The sequence below is a fragment of the Petaurus breviceps genome, unplaced genomic scaffold (assembly GCF_028583685.1).
Source record: "Petaurus breviceps papuanus isolate PSGF00001 unplaced genomic scaffold, PetGlider_PUasm1.0 91133, whole genome shotgun sequence".
NCBI classification, from domain to species: Eukaryota; Metazoa; Chordata; class Mammalia; order Diprotodontia; family Petauridae; genus Petaurus; species Petaurus breviceps.
The window spans coordinates 62,352,735-62,369,366 of NW_027187419.1; the positions used below are offsets into that span (position 1 = coordinate 62,352,735).

The following is a 16,632-nucleotide window of genomic DNA, read 5'->3' on the forward strand; positions in this document are numbered from 1 at the left end:
TTAAGTGACTTGCCCAAGGTCACATGGCTAGTAAGTGGCAAGTGTCTGAGGCTGCATTTGAACTCAGGTCCTCCTGACTCCAGGGCCAGTGTTCTATTCACTGCACCATCTAGCTGCCCCTAGTCCTCTCATATTTTTAAAAATTCATCCCTTTCTTTTTTTTCTTTTTGGAGGGTACTTGGGGTTAAGTAACTTGCCCAAGGTCACACGGCTAGTTTTTGTGTGTGTGTGTTAAGGGTCTGAGGCTGGATCCAAACTCAGATCTTCCTGACTCCGGGCCTGTGCTCTACTCACTGTACCACCTAGCCACCCCAAATTCATTCCTTTCATAGTTTCTTATGGAACAATAAGATTCTGTTACACTCATATACCATATGTTCAGTCATCTCTCAATTAATGGTCAACTACTTTGTTCCACATTCTTTGCTACACTAAAGTATTGCTGTAATCTTTTTTAATGAATCCTTTCCTTCCTTCTTTGACTCATGTATATAACTAGTTGTGGTACTGTTGGGTCAGAGTTATGAATTTTATTGACTATTGGGATATAATTTCAAGTTGTTTTTCAGAATGACTGGGCTGTTTCATGAAACAGTACACTAGTGTGCTTATCTTCCCACAGCCCCTCTAAAAACTGATTTTCCTTTTTTGTTATCTTTGCAAATCTGATGGGTGAAAGGGAAACCCTAGAGTTTTTGTAACGTCCATTTTTCTTATTAATGATTTAAAGCATTTTTTCAAATTGTTTTTACCATTTCAAATAGTTTACCTTCTTTTCAGAATTGTTTATTCATCTTCTTTGACCATTTTATCTATTGGGGAATGTTTCTTGTTTGCATATACTTGAATCCTGTATATCTTGTTTCCTGTATATCTTGCATATCAGATCCTTTCCAGAGAAAATTGCAGTAATTACTTTTATTAGTTGATTATTTCTTTAACTTCAGATACATTTACCATGCAAAATTTTTTCATTCTCTCCAATCAAAAGTGTCCATTTTCTCTGTAATACTTTCTATCCCTTCTTTGATCAAGAATTCTTTCCCTCTCTACTGTTGGGAAAATCCTTTTCTTTTCTACTCCTCTAGTTTGTTTGTAATATTAGTTATTATACCCAATTCCTCTATTCAGTTGGTGTTTGTTGTGGTATTTAGTGTGAGATAATGGTTTACACCTAATTTTTACTGGGCTGCAAGCCAATTTTCCTAACAGCTTCTGTTGATTAGTGAATCCTTATTTGGAGTCTCTGAGTCTATGCTGCTTAGTGACTGCTTCTGATTCTTGTGCACCTAATCTGTTCCAGTGATCAACTTCTCTACTTTTGAACCAGTACAAGGGTGTTTGGAAAGCCTTTGTAGTATCTGGTACTGCTGGATCTACTTCTTACTTTAAAAAATTATTTTTTAGCTTCTTGATTATTTTTTGTTCTTGAGATGAATTTTGTAAATATCTTTTCTAGACTTATTAAATAACTCTTTGGTAATTTGGTATGGCATGGGATCTTTAAGTTAATTTGGATAATATTGTTATGTCAACATTTAGTTGAAGGTTTAGGGTTATCTAAATAGACCAATCATCTGCACAAATGGAAAATTTTGGTTCCTCTTTACTAAAATTATTGCTTTCATCTCTATCTTTTCTAATTGCTGCAGCTAAAATTTCTAGAACTTTATCAAATAATTTTTACAAAAAAGGAATACTTGCTTTACCTAGGATCTCATTGGAAAGGTTGCTAGCTTATTTCCATTACAGAGAATACTGGTCCCTGGTTTGAGATAGATACTGTTTGTCATGTCAAGAAAAGGTATATTTTGTTCATATACCTTTTAATATATCGGCATTGTGTATTGTAAAAAAAAAATTTCTTCCTCTCTTCATATGCATTATTTTTGTTTTCAATATGATCTATTACGTTTAAAGCTAATATCAAATCAATTTTGTATTATTAATATAAATCCAACCTGGTCATAGTAAATAATCTTTTTATTATGTTGTAGTCTTTGCTAATATTTTTAGAAATTATTGTGTTTAGGGGCGGCCAGGTAGCACAGCGAGTAAGAGCACCGGCTCCAGTGTTAAGGAGACCTGGAGATCTTATCCCGGGCTTAGACACTTGGCACCCACCCATAAACACCTGGCCGTGTAACCTTGAGCAAGTTACTTAACCTCGATTGCTTAAAAAAAAAAAAAAATTATTGTGTTTAGTATTCATTAGGGATATTGATCTCTAATTTTTTTCTCCGTTGTATTTCCCTCTGGTTCAGGTATTAAAGTCATACTTATATTTGTCTCTTGGTAGTTTGGTAGGACCCTTTTTATTGATATTTTTGCAAGCAATTTATATAATATTGCAATTGTGCTTTGTATATTTGCTATGACTAATTTGTAAATCTATCTGTCATGTTCTTTTTTCCTCCTTTTTTGGAAATTCTTTTATAGCTTGCTCTTTTTTTTCATTTCTGATACTGAGTTACTGACATTCTTTTTCCTGTTAATGTGGGTATTTTATACTTTTGTAAGTATTAATCCATTTCATTTATCAATTTTACTGGTATGTAATTGAATGTAATAGTTCTAATAATTTCTTTTCTTACCTTCCATTTGGTGTAAATTCTCCCTTTTCATTTTGGTAATTTGGTTTCCTACTCTATCAGATTAGCCAACATTTTATCTATTTTATTAATAAAAAAAACTGGTTTTATTTGTCAATTCAATGTGATTATCTTGGCTTTCAATTTTCTCTTTTTTAATTTTCAGAATTTCTATTTTTTGGTCTTTTGATTTCTTGCTTTTCTAGTTTAAACTGAATGCCTAATTCAATTTTTAACACAAACTAAAAAGAACAAAGTCACCCAGTTTCTGTGTTTCTTAATTTCCTCTGTGACTTTTGGAGACAGAGGGCTTGTGAAGAGACAATTTTTCACATACACATTTCCCTCCTCCCCCCCTCTCCCCATATAAACAATAGTATTATCCCATCTTGTCAGCCTGGTTAGAATATAAGCTTCTTGAGAGAAGGTGAAGGTGTTTCATTTTTTGTATTTGTATTCACTGGAACTGGCATATAGCAGTCAATTAATAAATGCTTCTTAATTTAGGATTTTTTTTTAATTATTCAGTTATTCAGGATATAGACAGCTTTGGGCCACTTGAAAATTTGATATACAGCCTAATTAAACAAGTCTTTAACCATGTCCAGAAAACTGTGAAAAATGCTAGGCAGATTAGATATAGCATAATAGCTGTCCTCATCAAATTTATACACACACACACACACACACACACACACACACACAAAGTTATAATACATAATAATATATGTGCATTAGACCCAAACAAAACAAAGTATTTTTTTAGATGCAAAGGAAGGCCACTACTGACAGAAGGATCAAGGAATATTCATTCATAAAGGAGCTGGCATGAGTTCAGCTTTAAAACATAGGAATTTCAATTTGTGAAGAGAAAAATGGAAGGCATTCCCATGCATGAGAAAAGAAAACAGATGGGAAAACACAGGGTAAGTTTTAGGGACAAATAATTCAGTTTGTCTGGAGTGTGGAGTATGTATGGGCATAATAGATGGGAATGGAAAGGTAATTTTAGTGCCAATCTGTGAAAGGCTTTATGGCAGGTAAAGACATCCAAAGTTTACTTGTTAATAGGAAGATACCAAAGTATGTATGTCTCTGCTTTTTTTTAAAGAAGGGGTATGATACAATCTGGTTTATGCATATATAAAAAGTTCAAGAGACACAGTTTTGGGTAATAATCATATTTATTAATAATGCTAGCATATTATTAAAGAGGTGATACTCTTGCATGCCAAAGACCAATCATAGAATCCACTCATCATTTATATGGCCTTGGAAGAGTGGGTGTTCCTGAGGGTGGAAATCAACTCTGAACAGTTAAAAATTAATGAATGAATATTATAATGTGAGGTGGGCCTATTCTAATGAGGGGCCTGGATGAGACTTTGATTATGTCATTTGCTTTGAAATCACCCCCAGCCTTGGGCAATTTAGTCAAAGAATTTATTTCTACCCAGCCCATGGTAGAGCACCATGGGTTCTCCCACCTGGGTGGGGTTTGAATAAGATTGGTAAAAAAGTTAATCTCATTATCAGCAATATTCTTCTGAGACTGAACAACCTACAGGTTACTGAAAAAAATCTTGGTCCCAATTCAATAATTGATTATTAATATGAGAGAAATTATCATTAGTCTCAGCACAAAGGAAATTATGTCCATAGTATAAAGAATGGATTAAAGAGTGTGGTGGTATGAAGGCCTATTTGTGGATCATTGTAATAAAGACTAGAGCAGTAGTAGTGGAAATAGAAAGGAGTTGTAGATGAAAGAGATATTGTGAGGGCAGAGTCAAAAGAATTTGGCAATAATTAGATCTGAACAGTAAGGAAGGGAGTGGGAAGAATCAGAGATAATAAATCAAGGTTTAGTACACAGACTAGGTGAATGGTTTGGTCTTTGATTACATAACTTCCTTGTCTTTGCTCAAGTCAATGATAAAAATGATAAACTGGAGAGGGGCAAGTAAATCTTTTACAAGTTAGAATTGATCTAAATAATTAGCACTTTTTGGGTATAGTAATACCTCACATTCATGTAGCACTTTACATATGTTCTCTCATTTGGGCCATACAACAATCCTGTGAGGAAGGTATCCCCAACACTTAGCACCCTATCCACTGTATACCAAATTTATTCACCTAACCTACCATCAAACCCATACTGCTACATTCTGTCCCAAGGTGGCCAGAAGATGTTGTCAAAGGCTGTGACATTACACTAATCATCCAGTCTACTCAATCCTATCAATAAAAGGAAATATTGATAGTTTTGGATGCCTTGATCCTTGTGAACCATATTGCTTCCTAGTGATTACTGTTTTCTTTTGTAAATGCTCAGAAATGGTATCAATGGACAACAATTTACTATATATATGACACTGTGCTAGGTACTATTGAGAGAAAAAGGAACATGTAAGATTTTTCCTTCAAAGAGTTCATAATCTGGCAAGATAGGAAGGAAATAAAGTAGACATTAAAAATAAAAAGGGTGAGATTTGGAGAGGGAGGGATAACATCTAGCTGGGGTGGGAGGTAGAGTGGGCAGGGCCTCGTGAAGGATGCAACACAGAGATTTCAATAGGTTGAGATTAGGGTCAATCTGCTTTAAGCATGGTCTGTGAAAATGCATGGAGTCAGGAGGGGGTGGAACCATAACAAAAAAAAAAAATAGCTAGTAACCCAATTTGGCTGGAATGTAGAATAAAAGGGAATGGAAGCAATGTAAAGTAAGGTAGGAAAGGTAGAATGGAGTCATAGTGTAAAGTGCCTTGAATACTGGCCTATGGAGTTTGCAATTTAACCTATTGTTAATTGCTCTATGTTTTTGATCAAGGGAGTGATTTAGTCAGGCATATTAGGAAGATAAATTTGTCAGCAATGTTGTCAAACTGAGGAGTTCGAATTGTATACTAAGGCTAATAGGTAACCAAGGAATATATTCAGGTAGGGAATTGATTTGGCAAAATCTTCATAACAGGAAGTGTGTATTGGATGGAATGGAGGGGGAAAGACCAATATTCCCTTCAAGACTCAGTTCTACTTGTTGTTTGGTCATGTTTTTTTTTTAAGTCATGTGTGACTCTTCATGACCTCATTTGGGGTATTCTTGGCAAATATATTAGAGTGGCTTGCCATTTCCTTCTCCAGCTCATTTTACAGATGAAGAAACTGAAGCAAATAGGGTTAAGTGACTTGCCCAGAGTCACACAGCTAGTAAGTGTCTGAAGCTGGATTTAAACTCAAAAAGATAAGTATTCCTGACTCCAGGTCTGGTACTCTAGCTACTGCCCCACCTGGCTGCACTTTCAATTCTAGAACATGTGTCAAAAAGTCTTTTCTGCTTTTCCTTTTTGTACATTGTTCCCCAAGCACTCTCCTTTACTGTCATCACTTTAGTTTGTATGTATCTTACATGTATTTTTCTGTGAACATAAGATTTAAGATCCTGAGGACAGGGAATCCTGTTTTTTATTTGTATCTCTACTGCCCAGCACAGTACCATTGAGGTACTTAATACTTGTTGATTAATCATTGTAAAAATCCCTTCATTTTACAGATGAGGAAACTGTAACCCAAATAAGTCACTTGTCCAAGGCTCTATAGGTATGTACTATGTGAGCTAGTATTTGAAAAGAGGTCTTCTTAGCGATTTCTACAAAAGGACCCTCAAGTAAGAGGTGATCAGTACCTGATCTAAGATGATAGCATTAAGAGGGGGAAAAAGTACAGGAATATGAAAAATATTGTGGATATATAATCTACATGAGTTAGCAACTAATTGAATGTTGGGATATGGGCAAGGGAAAAGTCCATGATCTCTGAGGTTTTGAGCCTGGGTGGCTGGGAGGACAGTGAGAATTAGGGAAGTTAGGAGGGGCAGAGAAGGGGTGGGTGGGGGGGAAGGTTGAATTCAGGTTTGAACATGGGTTTGAGATTCGATATCTAGACTGAAGATGTTCATCAGGCAATTTGAAATACAGGGTTAGAACTTAGGGGAGAGGTTAGGTTAAAGTTCATATCTCCAGAGCTGGATGGGGGTTGAAGATAACAGATTTTAAGTTACTAGTATAGAAGTGATAACTGAAGCCCTGAAAGTAGATGAAATCACCTAGACAGAAGTCAAAAGAAATGAAGAGCACTAAGGATAAAAGTTTATGACCCAGTCAATGAGATCAACCATGATTGGGTCTGAGAGAAAAGAGGGTCAGAAAAAAAGTAGCATCATGGCAGCTAAATGGAAGAAAAGAAAATCATTGGAAGGGGCAAGAGTTGGGAGTTAAATAGTGCAGAAAAATAAAGGCAGATAAGGCCTCAAAAAGGGGTATTATATTTGGCAGTTAGGTGACTGGTGACTGGAGAATTCAGAAACCATGTTTGTTCATAAAATTTCCAGGGTATTTTTATCACATTCACTGGTATGTAGTTCTCAGAATTCACCCTTTTGCAAACTAGGACACGTGGTTATTTTCTGCCACTTTTCTTGTTCTTTAGCATTCCTTAAAGATTACCAACAGTGAAATCATATATCTAAGGTCTTTTTATTAAGTTCCTTGCTTGTTAAGTGGGGGCTTCTCTTATTCTCTAGCATTCCTTAAAGATTACCAACTGTAGAATCATATCTTCAAGTTCTCCTTATTAACTTCCTCACCTGTTAAATTGTGTTTATTAAGTTCCTCACCTGTTATTAAAGTTAAAATTAAACTAATACCTACATTCCCTAACTCATAGGTTATTGTGACAAAAACTAGGCAGCTAAGCAGTGCAGTCCTGCCTCAGATACTAGGTATGTGACCCTGGGCAAGTCACTAACCTTTCTTTCTCAGTTTCTCCAATAATAAAATGGGAATAACAGCATCTAGCTCACAGGGTTGAGGATTAAATAAGCTATTATATATAAAGTGCATTGTAATTCATAGTAGCTTAAGGCCCTAGTGCTTAAAATAGCATTTAGATTTTTGGGGGCACCCAGTATATTTACTGTAAAGGGCCTTATAAATGTGAACTATTACTATTATCTTGAGGTTTATTTGACTAACTTGGTACAATGAGAAACCATTCGAAATGAAACTAAACCTGCAATGTCTTTTTTTTTTTCTCCCTGAAGGCTGGAAATAACAGAAAACCCGTACCCCAGTTTTCTTCACGAGGAACTAACTATACGGCAAAGTGCCTGAAAAACAAAATTGCTAATTTGTGGTGGTGTTCTATCAAGGCTCCAGCCAGAGGTCAGGAAGGGCTGGGAAGCTACCTTCCAGAAGCGGCTCTAAAATGCAAGGGCTGAAGCGAGCCAAGACTGGCCGCAGCAGGGCCACGCGGGGGAATGGGGACAGCTCGCGCGCGCCGCAGACTCCGTGGCGAGGCCCCCAGGACAATGACAATAATTTAGCAAGGGCCCCAGGCCGACGGCCCAGGTGCGGCGCTCGGCGGGGGATCAGGGTCGCACAGTCCTGGGCCCGGCCCCAGTCTACTGGAAAATGTCAGCGTTCTGGAGCTTTCAACACCTTTCCGGCGGGGCGGGTAGAGCAGGAGGAGGGGAGGACGGGAAGTGTGGGGAGCAGGCCCGGGGAGAGTGAAATCATTGTTTCTCCAGAGCTGGGGTTTGGCCTCGCTCCCTGGCACAGGTCCAGGGCTGCAGTCACAGGAAGATGGGCTATTTTTTTTTTCCTTCTTTAAGCCTTTTTATTATAAATGATGCGATCCGTCTTAAAAAAAAATAAACATTTAAGAGAAGTTTAAACACTGGGAAGGGAGGGGGGTTCCCTAACCCGCACGGAATCTGAAACGCCCACTAAGAGGAAAGCAACCCAGCCTCCCCAGGACCGCGGGCCTCAGGAGGACCCCCTATGGGGCCGGCCTTCCTTCCTTCCCACCCCGCCCTCCCCCCCAACCGTCTTTCCTCTCGTCCCCAATACCCAGAAGCCACTGCGCCCCAGCGCGCACGCGCAGCAGAGGTGGTCGCCTCAGGAAGAGGAAAATGGAATAAACAACTCTGAGAAGCAAGAGCGCGAGCGACGGAGTGAAGGCAGAATTTAAAAATAAACCGCACTTCCCCCCCAACCCCCCACCTACCCTTCCCTTCCTCCACCTCGCCGCCGCTGCCGCCGCCCTTCTTCCCCCTCTTCTTTCCCTCCCGGCAACTCTCCGCCCGGGCCCTCGCGCTGAAACTCGTGCGCCCGCCCCGTCGTCCCGCGCGGCCCCTTTAAGAAAAGAGCAAGAGAGTGAGCGAGAGAGAATCCCAACTCTCCTCCCCCCCTTTTCTACCCCCTTCTCCTCCCCCTCCCCTCTCCCCTCCCCCCCTTCTCCCCGGGCGGCTCCGGCTCCCGCTGCGGGACAGACCCACCCGCCCGGGCTTTTCTCCGGCACGGCTGTGCTTCCCTCCTTCCCCCGTCTATGGTGGCGTCGGCGGCTCCTCGGGTGGCAGCGGAAGGCGAGGCTGCGGCGTTGCCATGATCAGCGGCAGCGGCGGCCTCCCGCCCCCCCAGCCGTCCCCCTCCTCCTCCGCCGCCTCCTCCTCCTCGGCGGCGGCCGCGGCCGTGGTGGTGCCCCCGCCGGGGGTCGGTGTGGTTCCCGGCGTGGTCGGTGCGGCGGCAGGCGTGAAGCTCAAGTACTGTCGCTACTACGCCAAGGACAAGACGTGTTTCTACGGGGAGGAGTGTCAGTTCCTGCATGAAGACCCGGCCGCCGGGACGGCCCCGGGCCTCGGCCTCCATAGCAACAGCGTCCCCCTGGCCCTGGCCGGCGCTGGGACCGCAGTGCCCGGGCCCGCGAGCTACCCGCACGGAGCTGGCCCCGGTGGCGGAGTGGGGCCGCCGCCGGGGCCCAAGAAGCCGGACCTGGGGGGGCCCGGGGGAGGAGCAGGCGGCGGCGCCGGAGGAGGAGCAGGAGCAACAGCAGCAGGCGGCGGAGGCGGGGGGCTGGACGGACCGCGGCTGACAAGTGAGTGCCGTGCCCGGGGCGGCGGGCAGGGCTGGGCTGGCCCGGCCGGAGAGGCCTGGGACGGGACGGGACAAGGCCCTGTGACTGCCGGCGCCCTGCGCTAGGATCGCCGCCTCCTCTCCTGGACGAGGCCTAGGCCGAGGTCCGGCCCCCTCGTCTCCTTTCCTCTGCCCGGGACAACCCGGAGGCTTGAGATCCGGGAATGGGAGGGGGGAGTAAGGGGGATGGGCGGCGGAGCCTGGAGAGTGAGAGAGACTGGGGAGTTTCCGGGGGTGTGGAAAGGGGTTGGGTTTGCAGACTCTTGTGGGGTTGACCGGGGAGAGGGAAAGATGTTTTAAAGCAGAGTGAATATTTGAGGTTCCACTCTTTGTGGGAGGAAGAGAAAGTTAATTTTCATCGGGTAACTGGGTGTATAATACCTTCTAAGGAAGAGTTTGGGTGATTGCATTTGGGAGTATTAATTTGTGGGGAGACAGGAATTGTGTGGGATCAAGTGACAAAGGTTTTAACTTTCAGGTTGGGGATTCCCAGCTTTTGTGACCTTTTTTTGCTGTGTCTCATCTTGCTTAGTGAACTCCTCCTTGGCCGGGGTCATTTTTTTCTACAACTTTTTATGCCGCAGATATGTGTCCAAATAGGCCACAAAGTATCCAGGGAGACACTTTGCTCATAGTAGGCACCAAGCAGATATTGGGTGGAAGAATGAACCCTTTGCTGATCTGTTTTGCTTGACAATGTGAATGGTGAAAAGAAACTGTTATAACATTTCTTTATCAAATCCAGTAATCTCCATTAGGAGAGACAATGCTGTACTCCAAAAGTACACCTGTTTTTTTTTTTCAGAATATTGCTTATAAAATAAGGATGAGTTGACATATTGGAATGGTAAAGTTATTGAATTTTCATTTTTGTTTCTTTTAGTTTTATTGTCATTGGACTGTGAGCTCCTTGAGGGCAGGATTGTTCTTGCCACTTTTTTTTTTAAATCCCTAGCTCTTAGCACAGTGCTAGGCACATTGTAGGCACTTGATAAATTAAATGCTTGTTGACCTATTTCTCAAACAAATTGAAATAGCCACAGATTTTCAGACAGGTCTCAAAATAATTTGCCTAAGCAGTTGAACTTTGGTTAGGTTAGCTTTTTTTTTTTAACTTTAAATGAACTTGGCATGTCAGTTTCAGCATATCACAATTACTTTTGTTTTGCTAACTAATTATCTTCTCTCAGACTTTTAATTTTAAAGACCATCACTTTCCCTTAATGTAGTAGATTAGGTAACTTGCAGGAAGTGAGCATTTTTTCTGTAGTTGTGCATTGGATCTTTAAAACATGAGACGATTTATACTTTTCCAAGATTTTAGGAAGCTAATTTGCATTTCACCATGTACTCTTAGCTTGTGGAGTTGCAGTTGCAACTAAAGGGTTTTGTATTTGTAGTTTTGCTAAACTAGTGAAATGATGAAGCTTACTGATACAGTTTTATTATTAATAGTAAGAGAAAGGCAAAACTTCAGTGTTACCATTAAGGACTCCCACAATTTTTGACTGACATTTATAATATATGGGATCTTTTTATGCTTTATTACAGAAAGCGTGAGTAAACAGTTTTTAAATGGCAGATATATTACTGACATGTTCAGGAAAGTGAACTGAGTTATCTACTGCTTAGCTTAAAAAAGAGAAAAAACTTAAAATTTCATAGCTGTGTGACTTGGTCACTTTTTAACCTCTTAGACCCTGTTTCCTCATCTGGAAAATAGGAATAACAGTAGTCACAACTGCTTCATAGGGTTGTTATAAGGAAAGTACTTCTAAAACTGTAAAGTACTACATATGAAGTACTACATAATAGTACTACAAAATGAAATTTTAAAATTCATATCAGTTATTAAACAATTTATACAAATTGATCCGTGTATTTTTCTTCTCATGCACTTACTTTCCTGCTGCTTAACTTTCTTGGCTGCCTTTGACTCTGTTCCAATTGGTTTCTTGTATTCCCTATCAGTTCTTTTTCTGTTCCTGTTTCTGGGTGGGGTGAATAGTCAGCTCCTAAGTGGTTGCAAGTGGCATCTTATTTCTGATTATAGATAATCCATTTGAATCCTCCAAGCACTTATTAAGTGCCTACTCTGTTCCCAGTGTAGGCCTTGGCATCTTATTTCTGATTATAGATAATCCATTTGAATCCTACAAGCACTTATTAAGTGCCTACTCTGTTCCCAGTGTAGGTCATGGGAATATACAAAGAAAGTGAAAAAGTCTCTGCTCTCGAGGAACTTATATTCTACCTCTAGGATACACTGTAAAAACAGGTAATTATAGACAAGATAGCTTGACTAGGGAGGGAACACTTGTAGGAATGGGCAGGGGATCCTGTTGGTGGGAACATATAAACTGAATCTTGAAAGAGACTGGGCATTCATAGGGTCATAGGTAAAGAGGTAATACATAGTCCAGGCATGGGTAGGAGTATATGCAAAGGCACAGAGTGGGAGATGTAATTCCATGTTTAGGGAACAGTATGTAGGCCAGTTTGGTTAGAATGTGGATTGTGTGCTTTGGGGGAAGTAATGTGCAGTAAGCTTTGAAAGGTATATTGGAGCTAGATTGTGAAGGGCTTTAAATGCCAAGCCTAGGAGCTTTGCCTTTTATCTTAGAAGCTATAGAGAATCATGAAGCTTTTTGGGCAGAGGAGTGACATCATTTAGGAAGGTTATTTTAGCAGCTTTTTGAAGGATGAGTTGGAGAGGATTATTGATTAGAAGCTGAGAGGCCAGTTTTGAGGCTATTGTAATAGTCTAGTCCAGCAATTCTTAAACTTTTTGGCATGATTTTTCTGGACCCCTACTTGTCCCAGTACCACACTTTGAGAACTACTGGCCTAGGCAAAAGACCTAAGGTCTGTAGTTAAGGTGGTAGCTAAGTGAGTTGAGAAAAGGGGACATTTGCATTGTGGTAGAGGTAGAATTGACAAGACTTGGCTACTAATTGGATATGGAGGTCAAGAGGAAGTAGAGAATATCACACAGGAGATATAATTTGGTGACCTCAGAAACAGTCTGAGAAATCTGGAGGGGTTTTTTTTTTGGGGGGGTGGCAATAATTAGCTCTTTTTTAGACATGTTGAAAGATGACTATGGGCATCCTGTTGGAAATGGCAAATAGTAGTTGGTGATGCAGGACTGGAGCTCAGGAGAGATACAAGGGTGTAAATTTGTAGATCTGGAAGTCATTGGCGAAGACTGATAATTGACACCCCTCACCCCTATGCCATTCATGAGAATTAATTCTGTCATCAAGAGGGGAAGGGAGCCAAGAACAGAGCCTTGGGAACACCTCACAATTAGGGGTTGTGACAGGGATGATAGTTCAAGGTAGGAGACTGGGAAGGAGGAAGCAGTCTGTGGAGAGCGCTGGAATCCCAGAAGGAGGGAGTAACCAGGAAGAGGAAGTGGTTAGCAGTTTCAAATTGTTTGGTGATATTTGGCAGAATGAACTGAGAAAAGACCCTCAGAATTAACCATTTAAGAGGTAAGTGGGTAACCTTGGAGAGCAAGTAGCTCCAATTGAGAGGTGAAATCAGAAACTCTTTGCCTGGAGGTTAAGAAGGAAATTGGAGGAGAGGAAGTGGAATTTAGCTTTGAAAGAAAGGGTCTAAGCTTGGGGGAAGGATTGAGGCAAGTTTTGTAAGGGGGTGGTGTGTGTGTGTGTGTGTGTGTGTGTGTGTGTGTGTGTGTGTGTGTATAGCCCTACATGTGATTATAGATCTGGCCATACCTGCTTTGTATGGTCAAGGAAAGAGCCAAGACATACAAAGAGATTGAAGATTAGAAAGAGTAAGGGAGGGATGATCCAAGGCATAAGAATTCTAGATTTTAGTTTCAAAGCTGAAAGCTATATCTCAGAAGCCATCTAGTCCAGGTCTCTCCCCTTTACAAATAAGGAAACAGACCCTAGGAGGTTGTGACTTGCTGAAGTCATATAGGTAGTAAGCATTCAAGGTGGGATTTGAATGGAGGTCCTCTGACTATGGCACTAGTAGTCTTTAGGCTATAATGTGACACACATAGAGCATGTATCTTGGCAAGAGGAAGGGCTTTCTTTTCATCAGAGATTGGAGCAAAGAAGAGAATGAGAGATAATGTAGGCTTTTGAGGTGTAGACTTTTCACTCTCCTTATTCCTTGTTGCCTTTGGGAATCCTCAGACATCTTCCATCCTCAAGCTAAACAAACCAAATAAACTTTGACTTTAGCCTTCTATTCCTTCAACTCTTATCCTATGTCTTTCTTCTCTTTCACAGCCAGAATCCTAGAAGATGTCTATACTTCTTGCCAACACTTTCACACCTCCTACTCTTTTCTCAGCTCTCTGCAATCTGGCTTCCATCTCTACCACTTTAAATGAAACTGCTCTCTCCAAGGTCACTAATGATCTCTTTATTGCTAAATCATATAACTTTTTGTCCATTATCCTTTTTAACAGTTATGATACTGTTGGTCACCCCAAACTTCTAGATGCTCTCACTCCTTGCATTTTCTGATATTCTTTTTTTAACTTGTCTGACCAAACCTGAGTTTCTGCAGGATCATCCTTTTCCTGTCTTCTGTGCACGGGTGTACTTCTTGATTCTTGAATCTGACCTTGTCTGTGTGTACTCTCCCCATCTTGTCATGAGTTCATTTATCATGTTTACAGAGATGATGACCCTGTCCTCTCCCTTCTAAGTTCCATTTCCTCATTTCTAACTGCCTGCTAGACATCTGCAACTGGATATATAACAGGCACCTCAAACTCATTATGTCCAAAACACAATCTTACTCCTAGAGTAAACTTCTTAATTTCCCTTTTTGTTGAGGCTATCACCATCCTTCTAGATACCTAGTTTTGAAACCTAGGAGTCATCTATTACTCTTATCCCCATAGCAAGCCAGTTGCCAAGACTTGTCAGTACCACATCCTCAATATTTCCTTTCTACTCACAACACAACCACCCTAAACCAGGTCCTCATCACCTCTCACCAGGACTATTGGAATAGCCTCCTATTCCTCTGCCTCCTCTTTCTCCTTTCTGCTATCTGTCTCGTGCTCTTGGTCCCCCAGCCAAGCTGTTTTGTTGTTCCCTGTGTGAGTTTTTCCATCTTTTGCCTCTGTGACTTTATTGTATAGGCTGTCCCACATACCTAGAACGTTTTTTCCTATTCCTCAGTCTATCCAAGTGCAAGTACTACCTTCTTCCGAAGCTCACCCTTCCTTCCTTCCTTGCTTCCTTCCTTCCTTGCTTCCTTCTTTCTTTTCCTTCTCTCTTTTCTTTAAAGGTTTAAAATTTTTTATTGGTATCTTTTGTGTTTATATCACCTTTATTTCTGAACATATTTTTTCCCTTCTCAGTGAGCAATCCCTTTTAATAAAGAATTAACAAAGAAAGGAGAAAAAGCAGTTCAACAAAACCAACCAAAACTTTACCAAGGTTTACTTTATATGCAATAGTACATACATATATATTCTCCCCATCCCCGCACAGTTCCCTCTGTCACCCCTACACCTCCTCTTTCCCAGTCAAAGAAGGGAAGGAATTGGATTTTCATAACTTTTCTTGAGGGCTAAACTTCTTGGTCATAATAATTACAGTGTTTAGTTTGGGACGTTTTGTTCTTTCCATTTTTACATTATTATAATCATTCCATATGTTAGTTTCCTGGTTTCATTTACTTTACTCTGCATCAGTTCAATAAGTCAGTCTATGCTTTTCTCAGTTATTGATTTCATTATTTCTTAAGACATAGTAATATTTCCTTAATTCATGTATTACCATTTGTGTAGGCTCGACTGATGGGCATTTACTTTGTTTCAGGGTTTGTTTGTTTTTTAAGCTTTTTGGAGGGGGGAAGGTAGGACAATTGGGGTTAAGTGACTTGTCCAAGGTCACACGGCTAGTTTTTGTGTTTAGGTGTCTGAGGCCCGATTTGAACTCAGGTCCTCCTGACTCCAGGGCCAGTGCTCTATGCACTGTACTACCTAACCTCCCCAAAATAGTGCCTTTTTTTTTTTTTTGATGAGGCAATTGGGGTCAAGTGACTTACCCAGGGTATGTGTCAAGTATTTGGTCAGAGGTCGGATTGCAACTCAGCTCCTCCTGACTTCAGGGTCAGTGCTCTATCCACTGTGCCACCTAGCCACCCCTTGTTTCTTGTTTTTGATACCACAAAAAGTGTTGCTACAAGTATTTTGATATATGTAGGACCTTTCTGTCGTGTGTGTTTGTGTGTGTGTGTGTGAGTGAGTGTGTAACTAGCCATGTATTAGTGGGCATGTCTTCTTTCCACAGCTCCACTCTTCCTCCCTTGCCAAACATTGAGTATTATTATCTTTTGTCATCTTTGCCAATTTTCTGGGTAAGAGGTGAGACCTCGGTTGTCTTGGCTTGCATTTCTTTTATTAGCATACAGAACAATCTTTCATACAAGTGATAGTTCCGATTTCTTCTGAGAATTTGCTTATTCAGTGGGGAATGGCTCTAGGCTTGTCCTGATTCCTGTAGTTTTGAGTAGTTTAACCTTCTTCCCAAATCATTGTATATATGAATTTATTTATTTTTATTTATCATCCTTATATCTGTGAACATCTTATATCCATCTAGTAGAATATCAGGTTCTTTAGGATAGCAACTACCTAACTTTTATTTAATATTTAACTTTTATATTTGTATTTCCAGTTGTGTGATGTAATATGGGGAAGTGGAAGCTCAGTAGTATGTATGGCTTCTGTTTTTGGAGGCAAGAGGAGAGAGAGAGAGAGAGACCATTAAAAGCCTGACTTAAATAAAATATGTGCTTGTTTAGTATGTTGCTGTCATGAGAAATTTCCATTTTTTGACCTCATTGTATTATTATAATTACTATTAGAGGCAAGTACTTTGTAAACCATAAAAAGCGTTATATGAATGTGAGCTATTATCATTATAGCTTAAATTTGTATATTCAAAAGTTTTTTTTTTAAGTCAAAGGTGTACAGCATTTCTTTAGCACCTGACATTTGCAGGAGAGTCTTATAAAAATTTGAGTAGCATTTAAAAAAATGCCTTGAGAGTATTGCCTTTATC

The 16,632-nt window shown here is 40.6% G+C and overlaps 1 protein-coding gene across 2 annotated transcripts in view; it reads left to right on the forward strand.

Annotated features, from left to right (window-relative positions):
• Nucleotides 1–8,963: 8,963 nt before the first annotated feature.
• Nucleotides 8,964–16,632, forward strand: part of PAN3 (poly(A) specific ribonuclease subunit PAN3) — a 131,931-nt gene continuing 124,262 nt past the window's right edge. Inside the window, exon 1 of one of the 2 annotated variants that reach the window (XM_069080686.1) lies at nucleotides 8,964–9,527. In XM_069080686.1, coding sequence (XP_068936787.1) covers nucleotides 9,038–9,527 — 490 coding nt within the window. In that variant the 5' untranslated portion in view covers nucleotides 8,964–9,037. The remainder of the gene's footprint in view (nucleotides 9,528–16,632) is intronic. The other variant, XM_069080687.1, reaches the window with a different exon arrangement.